At 48.5% G+C, this 18,217-nt stretch overlaps 1 protein-coding gene across 1 annotated transcript in view; it reads left to right on the forward strand.

Annotated features, from left to right (window-relative positions):
- Positions 1-16,648, forward strand: part of LOC115481735 (corticotropin-releasing factor receptor 1) — a 59,146-nt gene extending 42,498 nt beyond the window's left edge. The window contains exon 7 of the mRNA XM_030221084.1: positions 16,370-16,648. Within this exon, the coding sequence (XP_030076944.1) occupies positions 16,370-16,510 (141 nt within the window). The 3' untranslated portion in view covers positions 16,511-16,648. The remainder of the gene's footprint in view (positions 1-16,369) is intronic.
- The last annotated feature ends 1,569 nt before the right edge of the window (positions 16,649-18,217 follow it).

The raw sequence follows: 18,217 nt of genomic DNA on the forward strand, positions 1-18,217 counted from the left end.
AGTAGCAAGGCCTTTAAACACAGTTCCACTTGCAACAGGGCTTTTCCAAACACAGCCCTAAATGTAGCCAGGCTTTCCAAACACAGTATCACAAAGTAGCAAGGCTTTTAAACACAGTTCCACTTGCAGCAGGGCCTTTCCAAACACAGCCCTAAATGTAGCCTGGCTTTTCAAACACAGTCTCAAAAAGTAGCAAGGCTTTTAAACACAGTTCCACTTGCAGCAGGGCTTTTCCAAACACAGCCTTAAATGTAGCCAGGCTTTTCAAACACAGTATCACAAAGTAGCAAGGCTTTGCGCGGGCTCAAAGCCTCCGGGTCCCACCCTCTTGGTCAGCCTTTTCTCCTGACCTCCTCCCGCTTGACCCGGACAGCCCCCTATACCTCCTGCTCTGACTGAGTCAGAGCCAACAGCTCCATCGGTTCCTCAGGGACCTCCTCTGGCTCTCCTTCTTCCATCGCCTCTGGCTCCTCTCCTCCCCTCTCCTCTGGAACCCAGTCCATTTTCTCCTCTCCCCTCCCCCCCTCCAGCTGATTCCCTTTTCCCTCATTAACCGGGTTCTGGGGTTGTTCTTTCTCCACCCCTTTTTTCCACCACCACCTTTTCCACCAGGGTAGAGCTTCAGCTTTCTCCTTTTTTGGTTGGCCCCCTTTTGGAGCCTCTGGGAGGTGCACCCTATTTCTCCCCCTTACCAGGTGCTCTCCTGGGGCTTTCTGGGACTTGTAGTGTTCTACTCTTATGTCCCTTTTGGGCAGGATCGGAACCCCCACCGTGTCATCTTTCCCTTTTTGGTAGCTGGGGTTCCTCCCCACCCCCTTTCTTTCTCCAGACTCCTTACCATACTCCTTACATACCCCCCCCCCCCCCTTAAGCTTTCACTCCCCCCCCCGTTTTCCCTTTTCCTCTGTATCGTCCCCTACCCGGGATAGGGCGTCCACATTCGCCAGACACCTCCCCGGACGATGCTCCACTGTGTACTGGAAGGGTTGCAAGGCTAAATACCAGCGCATCAGCCTTCCATTGTTGTTTTTCATTAAATTAAGCCACTTCAGTGGAGCATGATCCGTCACCAACTTGAAGGGTCGCCCTTCCAGATAGACTGTACATTCCTGCACCGCCCATCTTATGGCTAGACACTCCTTCTCTATGGTGGAATAATGGGTCTCATGTGGTAGGAGTTTTCGGCTCAGATACAGAACAGGGTGCTCTGCCTCTTCGTGTTCTTGAGACAGCACCGCCCCTAGCCCCCTACCCGAAGCATCGGTTTGCAGGATAAAAGGTTTTCTGAAATCTACTGCCTTCAACACCGGTTCCTGGCACAGGGCATTCTGCATCTGCTCTAGGGCCCGCAACTCCTCCTCCCCCCATCTCAGCTGATCGGGGTTCTTACCCTTCAACATATCTGTTAAGGGAGTAGCGATTTCGGAAAAGTGAGGGATGAATCGCCTGTAATAGCCCACCATACCTAGGAATCGCCGCAACTGTTTTTTCCGGCTGGGCCGAGGAAATTCTTGGATGCTTTGAACTTTGTTCAATAAAGGCCGCACCTCTCCTCGGCCTACGTTATAGCCTAAGTACTTGACCCTATATTGGGCAAAGCAGCACTTTTTAGGGTTAAGGGTAAGACCTGCCTCCCGTAAAGCTTGCAGCACTGCCCCTACCTGCTTTAAATGGGTGTCCCAGTCCTCACTGTGGATTACCACATCATCCATATACGCTGCAGCATAGGTCTGATGTGGTCTGAGGACTTGGTCAAGCAAGCGTTGGCAGCTGGCCGCAGCTGAATTGAGGCCAAAAGGCAGCCTTTTAAATTGGTATAAGCCCATGGGGGTACTAAAAGCGGTCTTCGCTTGGGCCTCGTGAGACAGGGGGATTTGCCAGTACCCTTTTGTTAAATCTAGAGTAGTCAAATACTGGGCAGCTCCCAACCGGTCCACTAGCTCTTCTATATACGGCATAGGATAAGCATCCGTTTGGGAGATCGTATTAAGCTGCCTGAAATCAATACAAAATCTCCATTCGCCTTCAGGCTTAGGTACTAACACTACCAGGCTGGACCAAGGACTATGGGACTCCTCAATTACCCCAAAGTCTAACATTTCTTGTACTTGGGTAATGACTTCCCTCCTCTTCATCGGGGAGAGTCTATAGGGCCTTTGCCTTACGATCTTCCCCGGCTCGGTGATTATCTCGTGCTCTATTAAGTGGGTACTCCCCGGACAGGCCGTCAACACATCCTTAAAGCGCTCTAAGAGCCTTCCTATTTCCTTCCTTTTCTCCTGGGGTAACTGGGGATTAACTCCGGGCTCGCCGTGCTTAAAAATCTCCCTTATTTGAGGCCCTAACTCCTCGCCCCCCCTTTCTTCCTCACAGGTTTAATACCCTACCCTAGCTACCCAGGGCTTCATTAGATTAACGTGAAATGTTTGTACTCTACCCCTCTCATTCGCCACCTCATAGGTGAGGGGACCGAGTCTCCTCCTTACCACCCAAGGTCCTTTCCACCGGGAGGAGAACCTATGTGGATCTTCCGAAATTAATATCAAGACCCTATCCCCTGGGGAAAACTCCCTTCCCCGGGTCCCTTTGTCATAATACCCCTTCTGTTGTTCTTGGCTATGTTCTAGTTGGTCTTGGGCATATTTTTGTATCCTGTCTAACCGGCCCCTTAGATCCTGTAAATACTCCACCACGGTTTTATCGGTCGTTTCGGGGGGCACCCAGTGCTCCTGCACTATATCTAACATACCCCTGGGGCGCCTCCCAAACATTAATTCAAAAGGAGAAACCCCTAAGGAGGCTTGCACCTTTTCTCGGTAGGCGTACAACACGAATGGTAAAAGCTGGTCCCACCCGGTCCTGTCCGCCCCCAAGGCTTTTTTTAGCATACCCTTTAAGGTCCGGTTAAAGCATTCCACCATCCCATTTGTTTGGGGATGGTAAGCCGCCGTGCGTATATGTTTTATTCCAAAGGCCTCCCATACCTGCCTCAATGTCTGCGACATAAAATTGGACCCCCGGTCGGTCAATACTTCTTGGGGGAACCCTACCTCGCAAAAAATTTTTATAAGCTCCCTAGCGATATTCCTCGCCGAAACATTCCTTAAGGGCAGGGCCCATGGATATCGGGTGGCCATGTCCATCACCACTAACACGTAGAGGAACCCTCTCTGTGACCTTGTCACCGGCCCCACGATATCCATGGCCATTCTCCTCCCAGGTTGGTCTACCCTAGGCAGCGGCATTAAAGGGGCTTTTGGAGGGAATCTGTCTGATACCTTTTGACAGTTGGGACAGGATTTACAGTATCTTTCCACCTCCCCATAAATCCCTGGCCAATAAAATCGGGCCAATATTTGGTTTAGCGTAGCTTGGGAGCCCTTATGCCCCCCCAGGGGATGATCATGGGCCAGCCTTACCACCAGAGAACGGAACGCCCGGGGTACCACTAGCTGTTTCCCTCCCCCCGAATTCTCCCAGCTAGGCACCTTCCTATACAATATATTCCCGTCCACCATGAACCCGGAGGCTGCCTGGCCTTCCCCCTGGTGGGCCCTCTCCCACGCATACTCCAGAGTAGGGTCTGTGGCCTGCTCTCGGTGAAATTGGGGAAACTGTTCCCTCAATTCCTCTGGGGCCACCGGCAGGTAACTTTCCCTCTGTACCCTCTGAAGAGCCTCCCTTCTATCCTTCTGTTCCTTTCTTTTCAAGGATTTTCCTTTCCTTTCTCGGCCTGGATCCCCCAGGACCTCGCCTTGAAAAGGAAAAACACCCCCGAGGTCCTCCCCGCCCCTATCTGCCTCACGGCTAGACTGAGCTCTGGTGGTAACCAACACTTTTTTTTCTCCCATACATTCCCTAAACTGGGGCCAATCCCTTCCTAAGATCATATCTTGGGGTAATCTGGGCAGAATAGCCACCGCAAGCTTTATGTCCCCCAGGGGTCCCTGTAAGTTGACCCTGTGGAGGGCATAAGGCATCTTAGCCCCATGAATACATTGTATGGCCACTTTTCCTTCATAGATCTCCCTCCCCGGGGGTCTCCTCCTCCGTATCTGTTCCCAGAGCCCTCTAGAGATCATGGACTGATCCGCGCCTGAGTCTAACATTGCCGTAACGGGTACCCCCTCTACCTTAACCTGAGTCAGGTACCGGGGCATACCCCCTTTTTCCAGACGCGAGATCCATCCCTCCCGCCACTGGCAATCCTTTTTTAAATGTCCAGCGCTACCACACTTAAAACACACCCTGTTCCCAAAAGGGGCAGCCTTTTTACTCGGGCCTGCAACTACCTCGGGCTTCCTACCCCAAGTCGGGGTCTCTGGCTTGATGAGGGAAACTTTGGGGGGCCCCTCTTTCTCTACCACCCGGGCTTTTCCTCCTTCCAGCCCTGGGGTACCCCACTGCTGGGCCTCTAGGTAGCACTCCAACCCAGCCGTCACCCCCTCCACCGTCTTACATCCCCTCTTTATTAATTCAACCCTAATTCCTTCGGGAAGCCCCTGAAGGAATTGTTCCACCACCAACTCCTGCAATACCTCTTGCAGGCTATGTTGCTCGGGCTCCAGCCATTTTTTTACTAAATCCATAAGTTTATTTGCTACGACTCTAGGGGGGGTACCCTTTTCCCATTTTGTGGCTCTAAACTTGCGTCTGTAAGCTTGGGTACTGAGGCCATATCGGTCTTTAATAGCCTCTTTCAGTCTAGCATAATTGGCAGCATCTACAGGAGATAAATCCCTAAAGGCTGCCAATGCCTCCCCTGACAAAGAAGGCACTAACCTCATAGCCCATTGCTCTCCTGGCCACCCCGCCGCCCCAGCCACCCTTTCAAATGCCGTTAAAAAATCGTCCACATTATCTTGTTCTGACAATTTTCCCCAGTTAAGTGAATGTAGGGATACAGGTCCTACCGCTCCTCCTGCTCCGATCCCTTGTCCATTAGTTCCAGCTCCCTCCTCACGGGGAGTAGTAGCTCCTCTCTGAAAAAAATCCTGCAGCATGTGCAGTACGGGTTGCTGTTGATCGCGAGCGGTGGTCAGGGAGTCTTCGACTATTTTGGCGGTCAGCTCCTGTTGTTTTTGAAATTGCAGAGTCATCCATCCGAAGATCTCCTTGGGGTCCATCTCGAGGCCGGCACCACCACCTGGGAAAAAACAACAGAGAAAACTCCTCCAAGGGCGATTACCCCTTTTTATGTTGGGCTCTTTTCCTGACCCCTTTTTTATCTCCCCTCCCACGTCAGGCCCGCTTACCGGAACCCCAGATGGGTCTGCGCCTTTCTCCGCGTTGGCCCTCCCGAGGGGCTTCTCCCTCCGTCTGATCCCAGTCTCCTCTCTAGCGACAGGTCCTGTAGAAAGATCCCACCACTGCCACCATTTGTAGAAAAGAACCTGCTGGTCCTCAGCGCAGAGCCCTTTTCCTCTGTTGTCCCACTTCCTTAGGGATCTTTCCACTCAAAACCCGGCTCCCTGGGGAGACAGGCTGTTTCCAGCACCTTTCAATTTACAGCAAGGCTTTTACACCCAGTTCCAATTGCAGCAGGGCCTTTCCAAACACAGCCCTAAATGTAGCCTGGCTTTTCAAACACAGTCTCAAAAAGTAGCAAGGCCTTTAAACACAGTTCCACTTGCAGCAAGGCTTTTCCAAACACAGCCCTAAATGTAGCCTGGCCTTCCAAACACAGTCTCAAAAAGTAGCAAGGCTTTTAAACACAGTTCCACTTGCAGCAGGGCTTTTCCAAACACAGCCCTAAATGTAGCCAGGCTTTTCAAATACTGTATCACAAAGTAGCAAGGCTTTTAAACACAGTTCCACTTGCAGCAGGGCCTTTCCAAACACAGCCCTAAATGTAGCCTGGCTTTTCAAATACTGTATCACAAAGTAGCAAGGCTTTTAAACACAGTTCCACTTGCAGCAGGGCCTTTCCAAACACAGCCCTAAATGTAGCCTGGCTTTTCAAACACAGTCTCAAAAAGTAGCAAGGCCTTTAAACACAGTTCCACTTGCAGCAGGGCTTTTCCAAACACAGCCCTAAATGTAGCCAGGCTTTTCCAAACACAGCCCTAAATGTAGCCAGGCTTTTCAAACACAGTATCACAAAGTAGCAAGGCTTTTAAACACAGTTCCACTTGCAGCAGGGCCTTTCCAAACACAGCCCTAAATGTAGCCTGGCTTTTCAAACACAGTCTCAAAAAGTAGCAAGGCCTTTAAACACAGTTCCACTTGCAGCAGGGCTTTTCCAAACACAGCCCTAAATGTAGCCAGGCTTTCCAAACACAGTATCACAAAGTAGCAAGGCTTTTAAACACAGTTCCACTTGCAGCAGGGCCTTTCCAAACACAGCCCTAAATGTAGCCTGGCTTTTCAAACACAGTCTCAAAAAGTAGCAAGGCTTTTAAACACAGTTCCACTTGCAGCAGGGCTTTTCCAAACACAGCCCTAAATGTAGCCAGGCTTTTCAAACACAGTATCACAAAGTAGCAAGGCTTTGCGCGGGCTCAAAGCCTCCGGGTCCCACCCTCTTGGTCAGCCTTTTCTCCTGACCTCCTCCCGCTTGACCCGGACAGCCCCCTATACCTCCTGCTCTGACTGAGTCAGAGCCAACAGCTCCATCGGTTCCTCAGGGACCTCCTCTGGCTCTCCTTCTTCCATCGCCTCTGGCTCCTCTCCTCCCCTCTCCTCTGGAGCCCAGTCCATTTTATCCTCTCCCCTCCCCCCCTCCAGCTGATTCCCTTTTCCCTCATTAACCGGGTTCTGGGGTTGTTCTTTCTCCGCCCCTTTTTTCCACCACCACCTTTTCCACCAGGGTAGAGCTTCAGCTTTCTCCCTTTTTGGTTGGCCCCCTTTTGGAGCCTCTGGGAGGTGCACCCTATTTCTCCCCCTTACCAGGTGCTCTCCTGGGGCTTTCTGGGACTTGTAGTGTTCTACTCTTATGTCCCTTTTGGGCAGGATCGGAACCCCCACCGTGTCATCTTTCCCTTTTTGGTAGCTGGGGTTCCTCCCCACCCCCTTTCTTTCTCCAGACTCCTTACCATACTCCTTACAATGCCAACAATACACAGTTTTATTTTCCTGTACCTGCTATGGTACATAAGGCAGTAAAACTGGTTGAGTCTTATATTCGGACTGTAAAGGCATGGCTGGGGGCTAATGGGTTGGCCTTGAATGTAGAGCAGAGAGTCAGATCTTGTGGCTAGCATACTCAGGTGAGGCTTGTCCTTTTTCTGGTTTTCAGTTGGATTCTGTTTTTGTTCCTTTGTCGTCTTCAATTCATAGTTTAGGGGTGATTTGGGACACAACCTTGTCTTTTAAGCAGCAAGGTGCTTCAGTGATTAAGATAATGTTTTTTAAGCTACGTTTGATCGCTAGACTTTTCTTTCTGAGCAAAGCTTTCACACTGTGCTGCAGAGTTATGTGCTACCAGCAAGCTGCTTCAGTGATTAAGGTAATGTTTTTTAAGCTGCGTTTGATTGCTAGACTTTTCTTTCTGAACAGAACTTTCACACTGTGCTGCAGAGTTATGTGCTACCAGTGAGGGGCGTAGCCAGACTTTGGCGGGAGGGGGGTCCAGAGCCCGAGGTGAGGGGGCACATTTTGCCCCCCCCCCCGGCGCTGCCGCCCCCACCGCCGCCAGCACCACCAACAACAACTTTGACCCCCCCCCTGCCGACGACCCTCTTGACCCCCCGCCCGCCGTCACCATCGCCTACCTTTGCTGGCGGGGGACTCCAACCCCCGCCAGCCGAGGTCCTCTTCTTCCTTCGTTTTGTTTCTGAGTCTGACGTCTTGCACTTACAATGTGCAGGATGTCAGACTCACAGAAACAGAACGAAGCCTTGCGATCTGCAGGGCTTCATTCTGTTTCTGTGAGTCTGACGTCCTGCACGTACAACGTCAGACTCAGAAACAAAACGAAGAAAGAAGAGGACCTCGGCTGGCGGGGGTTGAGGTCCCCCGCCAGCAAAGGTAGCAGACGGTGACGACGGGTTGGCAGCAGGAGGGGGGGTTGAGAGGGTCGTCGGCAGGGGCCCCATAGTAGCTAGGCCCCTGGCTACCACATTTTGATTATTGTAAATGCTCTTCTATTTGTTCTTCCACATTCGATGTTGCAAGTAGCACAGAATTCTGTGGCCCAGTTTCTTACAGGGGTGAGTAAAACAGATCATATTACCCCTCAATTACAGAGATTACATTGGTTGCCTATTGCAAAGCACATTGAGTTTAAGTTATTGGTGTTGGTTTTTAAAGCACTGCATGATGACGCTCTGTTGGCCTTAGTTCATAGTTTGCGGATGTATTGTCCTGTGCGAGTACTTCAGTCTCAAGGTCAGGGTTTGTTGGACGTTTCTTCATTTCATCGAATTCATTTGAAGGCGGTCCATACTCGGGTACTTTGTGTTGTTGGACCTATTTTGTGGAATGCTGTTCCTCTTGCTGTACATCAAATTTCCTCCTTACCTCTGTTTGCCTGTGTGTGAGGATGGCTATGTATCAGTATTGTTTCTATGAATGTCACTGATCTGAAGGTTTTATACAAGACAAAAAAAGAACCTCAGTATAAATCCCACACCACTCAATTCTTTAATGCAGTGTTTCTCAATCTATTCCTCAAGGCACAGTCAGGTTTTCAGGATATCCCCAGTGAATATGAAATAGATTTGCATACCAAGAAGGCAATGAATGCAAATCTATCTGATGCATATTCACTGTGGATATCCTGAAAACTGGACTAGCTGGCTGTGCCCCAAGGACTGGGTGGAGAAGCACTGCTTTAATGTACACTCCGCGTTGTTCTATCACAGAGCTAGGACATTTCATTTTACAACTCATCAAACACAAGTCCAGAATGGCATGGCAAGTTTAATGAATGTAAGTTATGAGTCCATGACTTACTACATATATTGTATCTTGCAGCTGCTGGTGAGTGGATGTCTGTATATGTGATGAGGGACTTCTGAAGTGTGAGGGATGCAGGGGGGGGGGGGGGGGGGAACAGTGTGTCAGTGTTGTAGTTAGGGTTGAAAATGGCCCTGGGCAGGAAAAGTAAGAAGGGCTCCTGTAAAACCATCTTTCACAAGGTAGTACTGGACTGGTGGTTAAGAACAGTTGGAAACTGTATGTGAAAGAAGGAACAAAGAGAAGATGAGTCAAGGCCAGTTGACTATGAAGTCACTTGTTTGTTATGGACTAGAAAAGTCCGGGAAGACCCCTCCCCAGCTGAAGCCCTCCACTGACAAGTGATGCAGGTATCCCAAACTACTGTCAGGTGTAGCTGAAGAGGGGCTTTCCCAGCTGAAGAGGCACTGAGATGATGCTGTTGAGTTTGGTGATGTATATTTAAGCTGCTAATAAGTGTCTTTATTTCTTTAGTACTTCTGTCTGTGTAAGTGTGTTTTCTTGCTTTTTCTCATTAGATCGAAACAGACCTAGTACACCTCTTAGCCTCTTTTTCTCAAATGAGGTAAAATTACTTTGTGATTCACTAACATCATCAGTTACTCCTATATCTCACATTTTTCTTTCAACATATGATTCATTTGATAAGGCTCCATCCTTAATGAGGGATATATTTTCTGTGCCGTCCTTGACTCAGCTATTGAAAACCCTGACTGCTGTGAGACTCCCAATTAGACCCGCTTCCATCAAGCTGGCTTCAAATATCAAGACATGGACTTCTACCTATAATTTTATGTATGATCCTTAAGAGTCTCACTATTGGTCATGTTCCTCTACTCTGGAAAAGATCTGTAGTTAGGCCCTCTTTAAAAAAAAAAAAAAAAAAAAAAAAAACATCTTTAGATCTGTCTCTAACAGAGAATCACTGCCGAGTTTCAAATTTATATATTATCTCAAAAAGTACTGAAAAAAATGTCTTATTGACCTGTTACTGTACTTTTAGGAGAATGGTTAAAGGGTATCTTTTTACACAATATCTGACGGGCTTTAAATTAAGAAATTATAGTCAAAATTACTAGCATATACTGTTTATAAGAGGGATTATCTTTTTGGTTCTTTTCTTGATTGTGATCCACCTTGAGCCATATTGATAAAGCGGAACAAAAATGTCAGGATTAGATTAGGTTAGATCTGTGTCCTATTAATGGCAGTATATGAAGATTTTAAATAAACATTTCTGTCTTCTGTATGTCTCCATTCAGCAGCTAGATTTTACCCCTCATTCTCTCCTTCTTTCACCCTTTAGTCTTCACTTTCTCTTCATATCTCACCTCATTTATCTTCATCTCTCACCAATTCTAGCTCATTATCTGTCATTCAGGCCCAGATGCACTAAACGTTTTTCATCGTTAAATGAGCCCTTAAGGAAGAATTTCCTATCCTTTCCATGCACTAAAGCCTATTTTTTGACGGTAGTAGCAGCTAACGAAACTGGGATGCAAATGAGAAACTACCATTGAAATGTAGACAATTCGGAATGCACTAACCATACCGACGATAGCAACGATTCACTTACCACCAGAAATTTAACGTCAGCTCAGACCTGTCGTTAAAGCCTGAGCTGTCATCTCCCCACTGCCCCCTGCACGATGAAAAACCAAATTGCTGGCGTGTTTTAAAAGAAAAGTGGCTCCCTGCTTCCTTGTGCCTAAAATAAAAAAGGAAACTAAATTAAAAAAGGATCGGGAAGGGGCAAAGGCGCTCATCAGCAGCGTCCTGTATGGACGGCCTGGCCTTGCCTTGCCTTGCTTGCCCCCCCTCCCCCCCCCCCGAAGTCCCCGCTGCTCCCCGCTGCTCCGTTTGTGAAATAAAAGCTTTTAAAAATGAAACCTTTGCAGTTGCTGGGCTCCCCCTCCCTTCCTGTGTCTCTCTTCTTTAGTCGGCAATGCTCCGCCTCCTGCCCTCCTCCACCTCCGTGCCCCGCCCCCCCCGATTTCGTCCCCGCTGCTCCCCCCCCCCACCGGACTCCCCCTCCACCACAATGGCCGGTGCAGCGCCTCTCACCTATGTTTGAAGGCGCTGCACAGGATGGATCAGCTATTCTTTAGCTCTTCTGTCTCCTCCGATGTCTCCTTTTTCTTCCTGTGTCCGCCCTCCTCTGACGTCAGTTATCTACGTAGATAACTGACGTCAGAGGAGGGCGGACACAGGAAGAAAAAGGAGACATCGGAGGAGACAGAAGAGCTAAAGAATAGCTGATCCATCCTGTGCAGCGCCTTCAAACATAGGTGAGAGGCGCTGCACCGGCCATTGTGGTGGAGGGGGGGTCCGGTGGGGGGGGGGAGCAGCGGGGACGAAATAGGGGGGGCGGGGCACGGAGGTGGAGGAGGGCAGGAGGCGGAGCATTGCCGACTAAAGAAGAGAGACACAGGAAGGGAGGGGGAGCCCAGCAACTGCAAAGGTTTCATTTTTAAAAGCTTTTATTTCACAAACGGAGCAGCGGGGAGCAGCGGGGACTTCGGGGGGGGGGGACAAGGCAAGGCCATCCATACAGGATGCTGCTGATGAGCGCCTTTGCCCCCTCCCGATCCTTTAATGTTTGTGGAGACATGCAGGGGAAGTGGGGAGCCACGTGTTTGTGTTTTCTTTTTTTTTCTTACGTTTCTGGCATGCGCAGAGCAGCCAGCAGCTGCTTTGCGCATGCTTTACGAGCCGATTACCGACGGGGATTAGTGCATCGTTCTTTCCAATACCGCACCAAACTTTTTGGGGCTGTGTTTTTGGAGCATGCTTCGTTATTTGAGATTCGGTAAAGGTTTTTACGTTTCTGATTTTTTTACGTTTGCTTGATGCATCTACCCCTCAGTCCCTCTTGGCATTTAGCCTTTTTTTTCTTTTTCTTACCTGCTACCCAGTTTCCTCATTTCTTTCTCCAATCTGTCCATTTCCAGTGCCTCTCATCTCTTTTTCACTCCTTCAAGATCCTTCACCCCTTCCCCTTTCTCCAGTCTTCCCTCTTCTTACCCCCATCCTTCCATACTTTTCCTTTCTTACCCCCTCTTCTGCCATTCTGGTCCCTTCTCTTCCTCTTTCCTTCCATTCTGATCCCTTCCCTCTGACTCACTCCACTTTTTCTCTTCGCCTTCCCTTCTTTGAGCCCTTCTGCCTCTCTGCCTTCCCCCATTGCCCATCACCAGTCTCAGCCCCCTCCTCCCAACACCTAGCATCAGACCCATCTCCAAGCCATAGCCCGCTACTTTCACCTGTTTTCCTGTCAGCCCCAGCCTCTGTATCAGCCCTCTGCACTCACCCCTTCTCCCAGGCCCAACATTAGAACCTTTCTCCTACACCCATCCTTTGTACCTGCCCTTTCTCCCACCCTCAGCCCCATCTCCAGCATTGGACCATTTTTCCAGCACTAGTATGAGCCTCCTTCTGCCACCCCCACCATCTTCCAACATCAGCTGATTATTAATAAAGCTTATTATTTTTCCATCACATTTGAAACAGATTCTCCTCAATGATTCCACTATGCTAGTTTTCTCCCTGGAGATCTAAAAATTATCAAGAGACCTGTTTTTCTCCGAGGACCAGCAGGCCATTGTATTCTCACATCTGGGTGATGTCAGATGGCCTAGCGCGGAAGTTGACTAGCGATATTAATTAGAACTTTCTAGCAGCGTCTCACCATGCATGTGCTGGTGCCTTCCCTCCTGCTTGTCCCTCAGTCTTCGTTTTTCCATGGAGCAGGGAGGATGCATCTTCATGTTGTCCTCACAGTGCATATCTCTCTTTCTCTTTCACGGTGCCTTCTCGTGCAGGTATTTTTTTTTCCTTATTTGAATAATTTTCATTTTTCTTTTCTGTATTTTCTTTTCCTTTAATTTCATTTCTTGAAGTTTCCTTTCTTTTTCGTGAGTTGATGGCCCATGTAGGCTGGAGCACCAACCTCAATTTGAACACTTCCCCTTTTTCTGTTCACAATTCAGGAGTTTAATTTGGCTGCAATTCTTTTCTCGATATCCCAGAAGACCCCTAGTGGCTTCAAAAGGTGCACCCAGTGTAATCGAGTGATTTCTGTAATGGACCCTCACTCTTGGTACATCGGGTGTCTTGGGCCTATGAACCTAACTTTTATTCTCTTTTTAAAAATGCAGTTGAGGACACAGAGGGTGTGGCAGGTCCAAAAGGAGAGACTTTGTGGCTCTTGGAAGCATATCTGTACAGCCTCTACTTGTTCACTTCATGAGAGGTTTGTTACTAATAAGGGCCTCCCCCCACCCCCGATCAAGCCTCTAACTATATCATCAGAACTCAACGTTGACCTCACCCAGCTGGTGAAAGATCCTTTCGAGCCACTAGATTCCTGTTATCTGAAGTATTTGACCTAGACAGTTGTGTTTTTGGTGGTAATCACTTCAGCTCATAAAGTCAGTGAGCTTCAGGCCCTAGTAGTTTCACCATAATAGAGTAGCTCTCTGCACACACCCTAAGTTCCTTCATACGGTAGTGTCAGTTCCATCTTAATCAGTCAATCATCCTGCCAACATTTTTCCCAAAACCACATGTCCCATTCTAGTGAGAGTGTACTGCATATATTGGATTACAAGCAAGCCTTAGCCTTCTATCTGGAGCGGACTAAAGCCTATAGATGGTCCACCCAGTTTTTTGTTCCTTTTGATCCAAACAGGATGGGGGTAGCTATCTGCAAACACACAGTTTCCAATTGGTTAGCAGACAAATCTGATTGAATTCTTTAACTGGGTGACCAAACAGTTGGATATAGGAGGGGTGCTAGATGTGGTGTCCTTGTCTTTAGCAAAGCCTTTGAAATGGTTCTGTATAGGCGACTAAGTGCCCGCAGTATGAGTCCTAAACTGTCTGGGTTAAAAACTGGCTAAGTGGAAGGAGACAGGGGTAGTGGTAAATGGAGCTTGCTCCAAGAGAAAGGACGTTATCAGTGGTGTACCAAAGGGATTGGTCCTTAGGCTGGCTCTTTTTAACATCTTTGTGAGTGATATTGCAGAAGGACTGTCTGGTAAGATTTGTCTCTTTGTGGATGGGTGTGGATAGCATGTGGAGGGATCTTTGTGGATGGGTGTGGATAGCATGTGGAGGGATCTGGCAAGCTTGAAGAATGGTTCAGCAATTGACAACTCAGATTTAATGCTAAAAAATGCAGGGTTGCAAAAATCCAGGGGAATGGTATAGGGGGTGAAGTCATTGTGTGTATGAAAGAAGCAGGAGACTTGGAGGCGATTGTGTCATATGATCTCAAGGTAGGGTTACCATACGTCCGGTTTTACCTGGACATGTCCTCTTTTTGAGGACACAGCCAGGCAACCAGGCAGGTTTTGCCAGCCTGCCCGTCCGGATTTGTCTGGGCAAAAAGGTGGGCGGGCAAGCCTAGGGGTGTCCTATCCTTCCCTCCCCTTACCTTACTGTACTGCCCTGGTGGTCTAGTGACCTCTTCAGGGCAGGAAAGAGCCCCCTTGGCTGCAGACTGTCTCTTGCTCAGTGATATACCAAGGGCAGGGCAGTGGGGGCGGTCCACCCCAGGTGTAAATACAAAGGGAGATGCTCCACTCCCGCTGCTTTCGACCCGTCCCTTTATTCAGACCGCCGGCACCGCAGTCCCCAGTCTCAGTCTCCATCTGCCTATCCTCAACATCCTTGACAGCCCCCTTCTCTCTGCCACCCGGCCCCCTGCATTTTTAAAATCGCTGAATTGGCAGCACAGCACCAGCATGCATCGCTTCATGTCTGTGAAAGAAGCAGATTACTACTACTACTACTACTATTTAGCATTTCTATAGCGCTACAAAGCGTACGCAGCGCTGCACAAACATAGAAGAAAGACAGTCCCTGCTCAAAGAGCTTACAATCTAGTAGACAAAAAATAAAGCAAACAAATCAATTAATGTGTAGAGGAAAAAGGAGAGGAGGGTAGGTGGAGGCGAGTGGATACAAGTGGTTACGAGTCAAAAGCAATGTTAAAGAGGTGGGCTTTCAATCTAGATTTAAAGATCGTCAAGGATGGGGCAAGACATAGGGGCTCAGGAAGTCTATTCCAGGCATAGGGCGCAGCAAGACAGAAGGAAATCACCTCAGGCCTTCCCTCACTGTGTCCCACCCTCCTCTGATGTAACTTTCTATTTCCACAAGGGCTGGACACAGTAAGGGAAGGCCCGAGGCGAAGCAGCTGCTTCTCAGGAGAGGAGTTGTTTTAGTCCAGTAGGTGGAATTGGTTCCCTGACGTAGCCCTTTAGGAGAACGAAACACAGCCGTGTCAGGCCTATTTTAAATAATGTGGTGAATAAATTATTTTTCTCAACATTGCCATTGACGATTCACATCTTTTTTTCTATTCCGTCCTGGTTCTGTCAGGCCTGGCCCCAAGGGCTCTTTTCAGAGCCATCTCTTGGACTCCTCCAGACAAGGAGTGACTTGTCAGTTGGGGACCCTCCTGACATTTTGGTTGGGAACTTGGCAGCAGCCCAAGAACTCACTTATTCTAGACCAGTGACAGAAATGCCATGGAAGCTTGTGGAGGTGGATGCTTTGAGCAGGAAGAGTCCAGACCTGATGTTTCTTGCATTTAGCTGGAGCATCCCGCTTTTGTGGGTCATCTCCCACACTCTCACTGGGGATCCAAGAACTCCCTCCAAGTAGCTTCCCCTACCACCAGAAGTAGGAAACGTGTTTATAAGACATTATCTCCTGCTGCTGCAGGACTAATTTTGCTGGCAGAGTGATGATGATGCTGGTTTTAACATGAACAAAACCAGCTAATTAGCACAAGTACATTGAGGAGATTGACAGAACATAACAGAGCCACATTCCTGTTTATCTTCCGAAGCAGTTTTCTATGAAGGAGCTGAGCATTTTATTTGTAAAATAAGGCCTAAGAAATGTTTAAGTGTGGGTTTTTCAGTAAAGGATCCTTTTAGGAGCTGAGTTATGATTTCTGACTAGCTCATGGCATACCCTTGTGAAATTTCAGTTCCATTTTCAGCTGAGGCTACAGGACAGCCTGGACCTGTCAGGCAAGTGCTCAGGCTCAATCATCCTGCACGGTAGCCCTATGATCAGAGCTAATAGCGTGCTTAAATTTGCGTGCGATTAGCTCTGATCATAGGGGCAGTATAGCCTCGTGCTGTTCCGGCGCTAATTTTAGAGCGCTATTTGGAACAGCACGGGGCTTCTCATCATCGGCACATCAGTACCTTCATTTGGGAGTACTGCAGAGATTAAGAATCTCCCAGCTCATTCAGACCCTCACTGCTTTTTCTCATAGATGAGGAGCAGTCTGTCTAGGAATGAACCAGACAGGAGCTTTGAATGCAAAGTATCCCAAACTATTATTTTGGTGACTTACAGGTTTAACTTGTGGCTTCTCACAGCAGAACAGAGCTAGAAGCAAGAAAGAAACTTGTCTGTAATATATCCCTGTTCTTCTCTGTCATCACAGGTGCGCTCTGCAGTCAGGAAGCGGTGGCATCGCTGGCAGGACAAGCACTCCATCCGTGCTCGCATGGCCCGCGCCATGTCCATCCCCACCTCTCCCACCCGGGTCAGTTTTCACAGCATCAAGCAGTCATCAGCCATCTGAGACATGAAGGAACAAGAGTTCATGAAGGGGGAGAACCTGGCCAGGTTTGGAACCGGGCAAGGTTAAAAAGACATGGTACCAAGCTGGCCGGGCAATACTCAAATCAAAAAGACTGCCACCAAAGAAAACTACTGCTGCCTGCAGACCTCCAAATACCACTGGCCAGGTCTTGTGCCCACTTCCTGCACAAGAGCCCTTACTTCCTTCCACATACACTGAATCTTGTATATCTTTCAGGTGCAGCTGTCCCTAATCTTCTTCCATCTGAGCCTTCCTGGGAGATGTAGTACTATGGTCTCCTTACAAGCACACACCTGGCCTCACTCAACATTCACAACCTAAGAAGCATTTCCAGTGTTTCCTGGTGAAAGCTATAAATATTAACATGCCTCATCTTTTGTAGTGGATGTTGCTGCATAGTTGACAGAGTCCAGACTCCTTTTACTTAAAATATTGCCCAGCTTCCTGCCAAGACTTAGGTCTGCAGAAACTACCAGGCACCTGCGAAGCTGCTGGCTCTTCATCCAGTGTGAAGAGCATGACAGTTACAAGCTTGGGCACAACAATTGCCACAGATGTGAGGCTCAGAACAGGGCCTGAAGACTGAGAATTTTCTTCTCCATGTGGAAAATCTCATACAGTGACACATTATATGCAAAGACTGGGCAGGCCTGGGGGATACGGGTTTATTTTGGACACAGTTCTGGTATCTTTGCTTACCCAAATCTTTGAAACCAACAGCAGAGTTGCTGGAAGTACTAGGAACAGTTTTTGGAAGGCAATACCTTGAGGACACAGATAGCATTCAGGTTGGCAGGCCACTGGCCGGTGTGACAAATCGCACTATACTTATGTAAAGAAATTTCAGAGTTGCCTGAAACACTTCTTTGGTCTCCTTCACCATCCTCGCTTCAGCTTAGCTAGAAGTGTTAGTATCAGCATATATTTAAAGCTCTTTGAGTGCCCTTGTAAATTAATTATAGATTTGACAATTTGGGTTAAGGTGAATAGAACAGCCACGTTAAGATTAATGGTACATTTAATTATAGAAAAGTCTGGGGGACTGCACTACTACATTATTAAATTCTCTGGTTCCCATTGTGTTAACTAGCTGGCTTATTTTCGAAAGAGAAGGGCGCCCATCTTTCGACACAAATCGCAAGATGGGCGTCCTTCTCCCAGGGTCGCCAAAATCGGCATAATCGAAAGCCGATTTTGGGCGTCCTCAACTGCTTTCCATCGCGGGGACGACCAAAGTTCACAGGGGCGTGTCGGAAGCATAGCGAAGGCGGGACTGGGGCGTGCTTAACACATGAGCGTCCTCGGCCGATAATGGAAAAAAGAAGGGCGTCCCTGACGAGCACTTGGCCGACTTTACTTGGTCCATTTTTTCTTGCGACCAAGCCTCAAAAAGGTGCCAGAACTGACCAAATGACCACCGGAGGGAATCGGGGATGATCTCCCCTTACTCCCCCAGCGGTCACTAACCCCCTCCCACCCTAAAAAAAAAAAACTTTTAAAATATTTTTTGCCAGCCTCAAATGTCATACCCAGAGGCTGGCAAAAAATATTTTAAAAGTCAGCCCTGACCAGCCCTGACAGCAGTATGTAGGTCCCTGGAGCAGTTTTAGTGGGTGCAGTGCACTTCAGGCAGTCAGACCCAGGCCCATCCCCCCACTACCTGTTACACTTTTGGTGGTAAATGTG

Source organism: Microcaecilia unicolor, chromosome 12 (genome assembly GCF_901765095.1).
Source record: "Microcaecilia unicolor chromosome 12, aMicUni1.1, whole genome shotgun sequence".
NCBI lineage: Eukaryota > Metazoa > Chordata > Amphibia > Gymnophiona > Siphonopidae > Microcaecilia > Microcaecilia unicolor.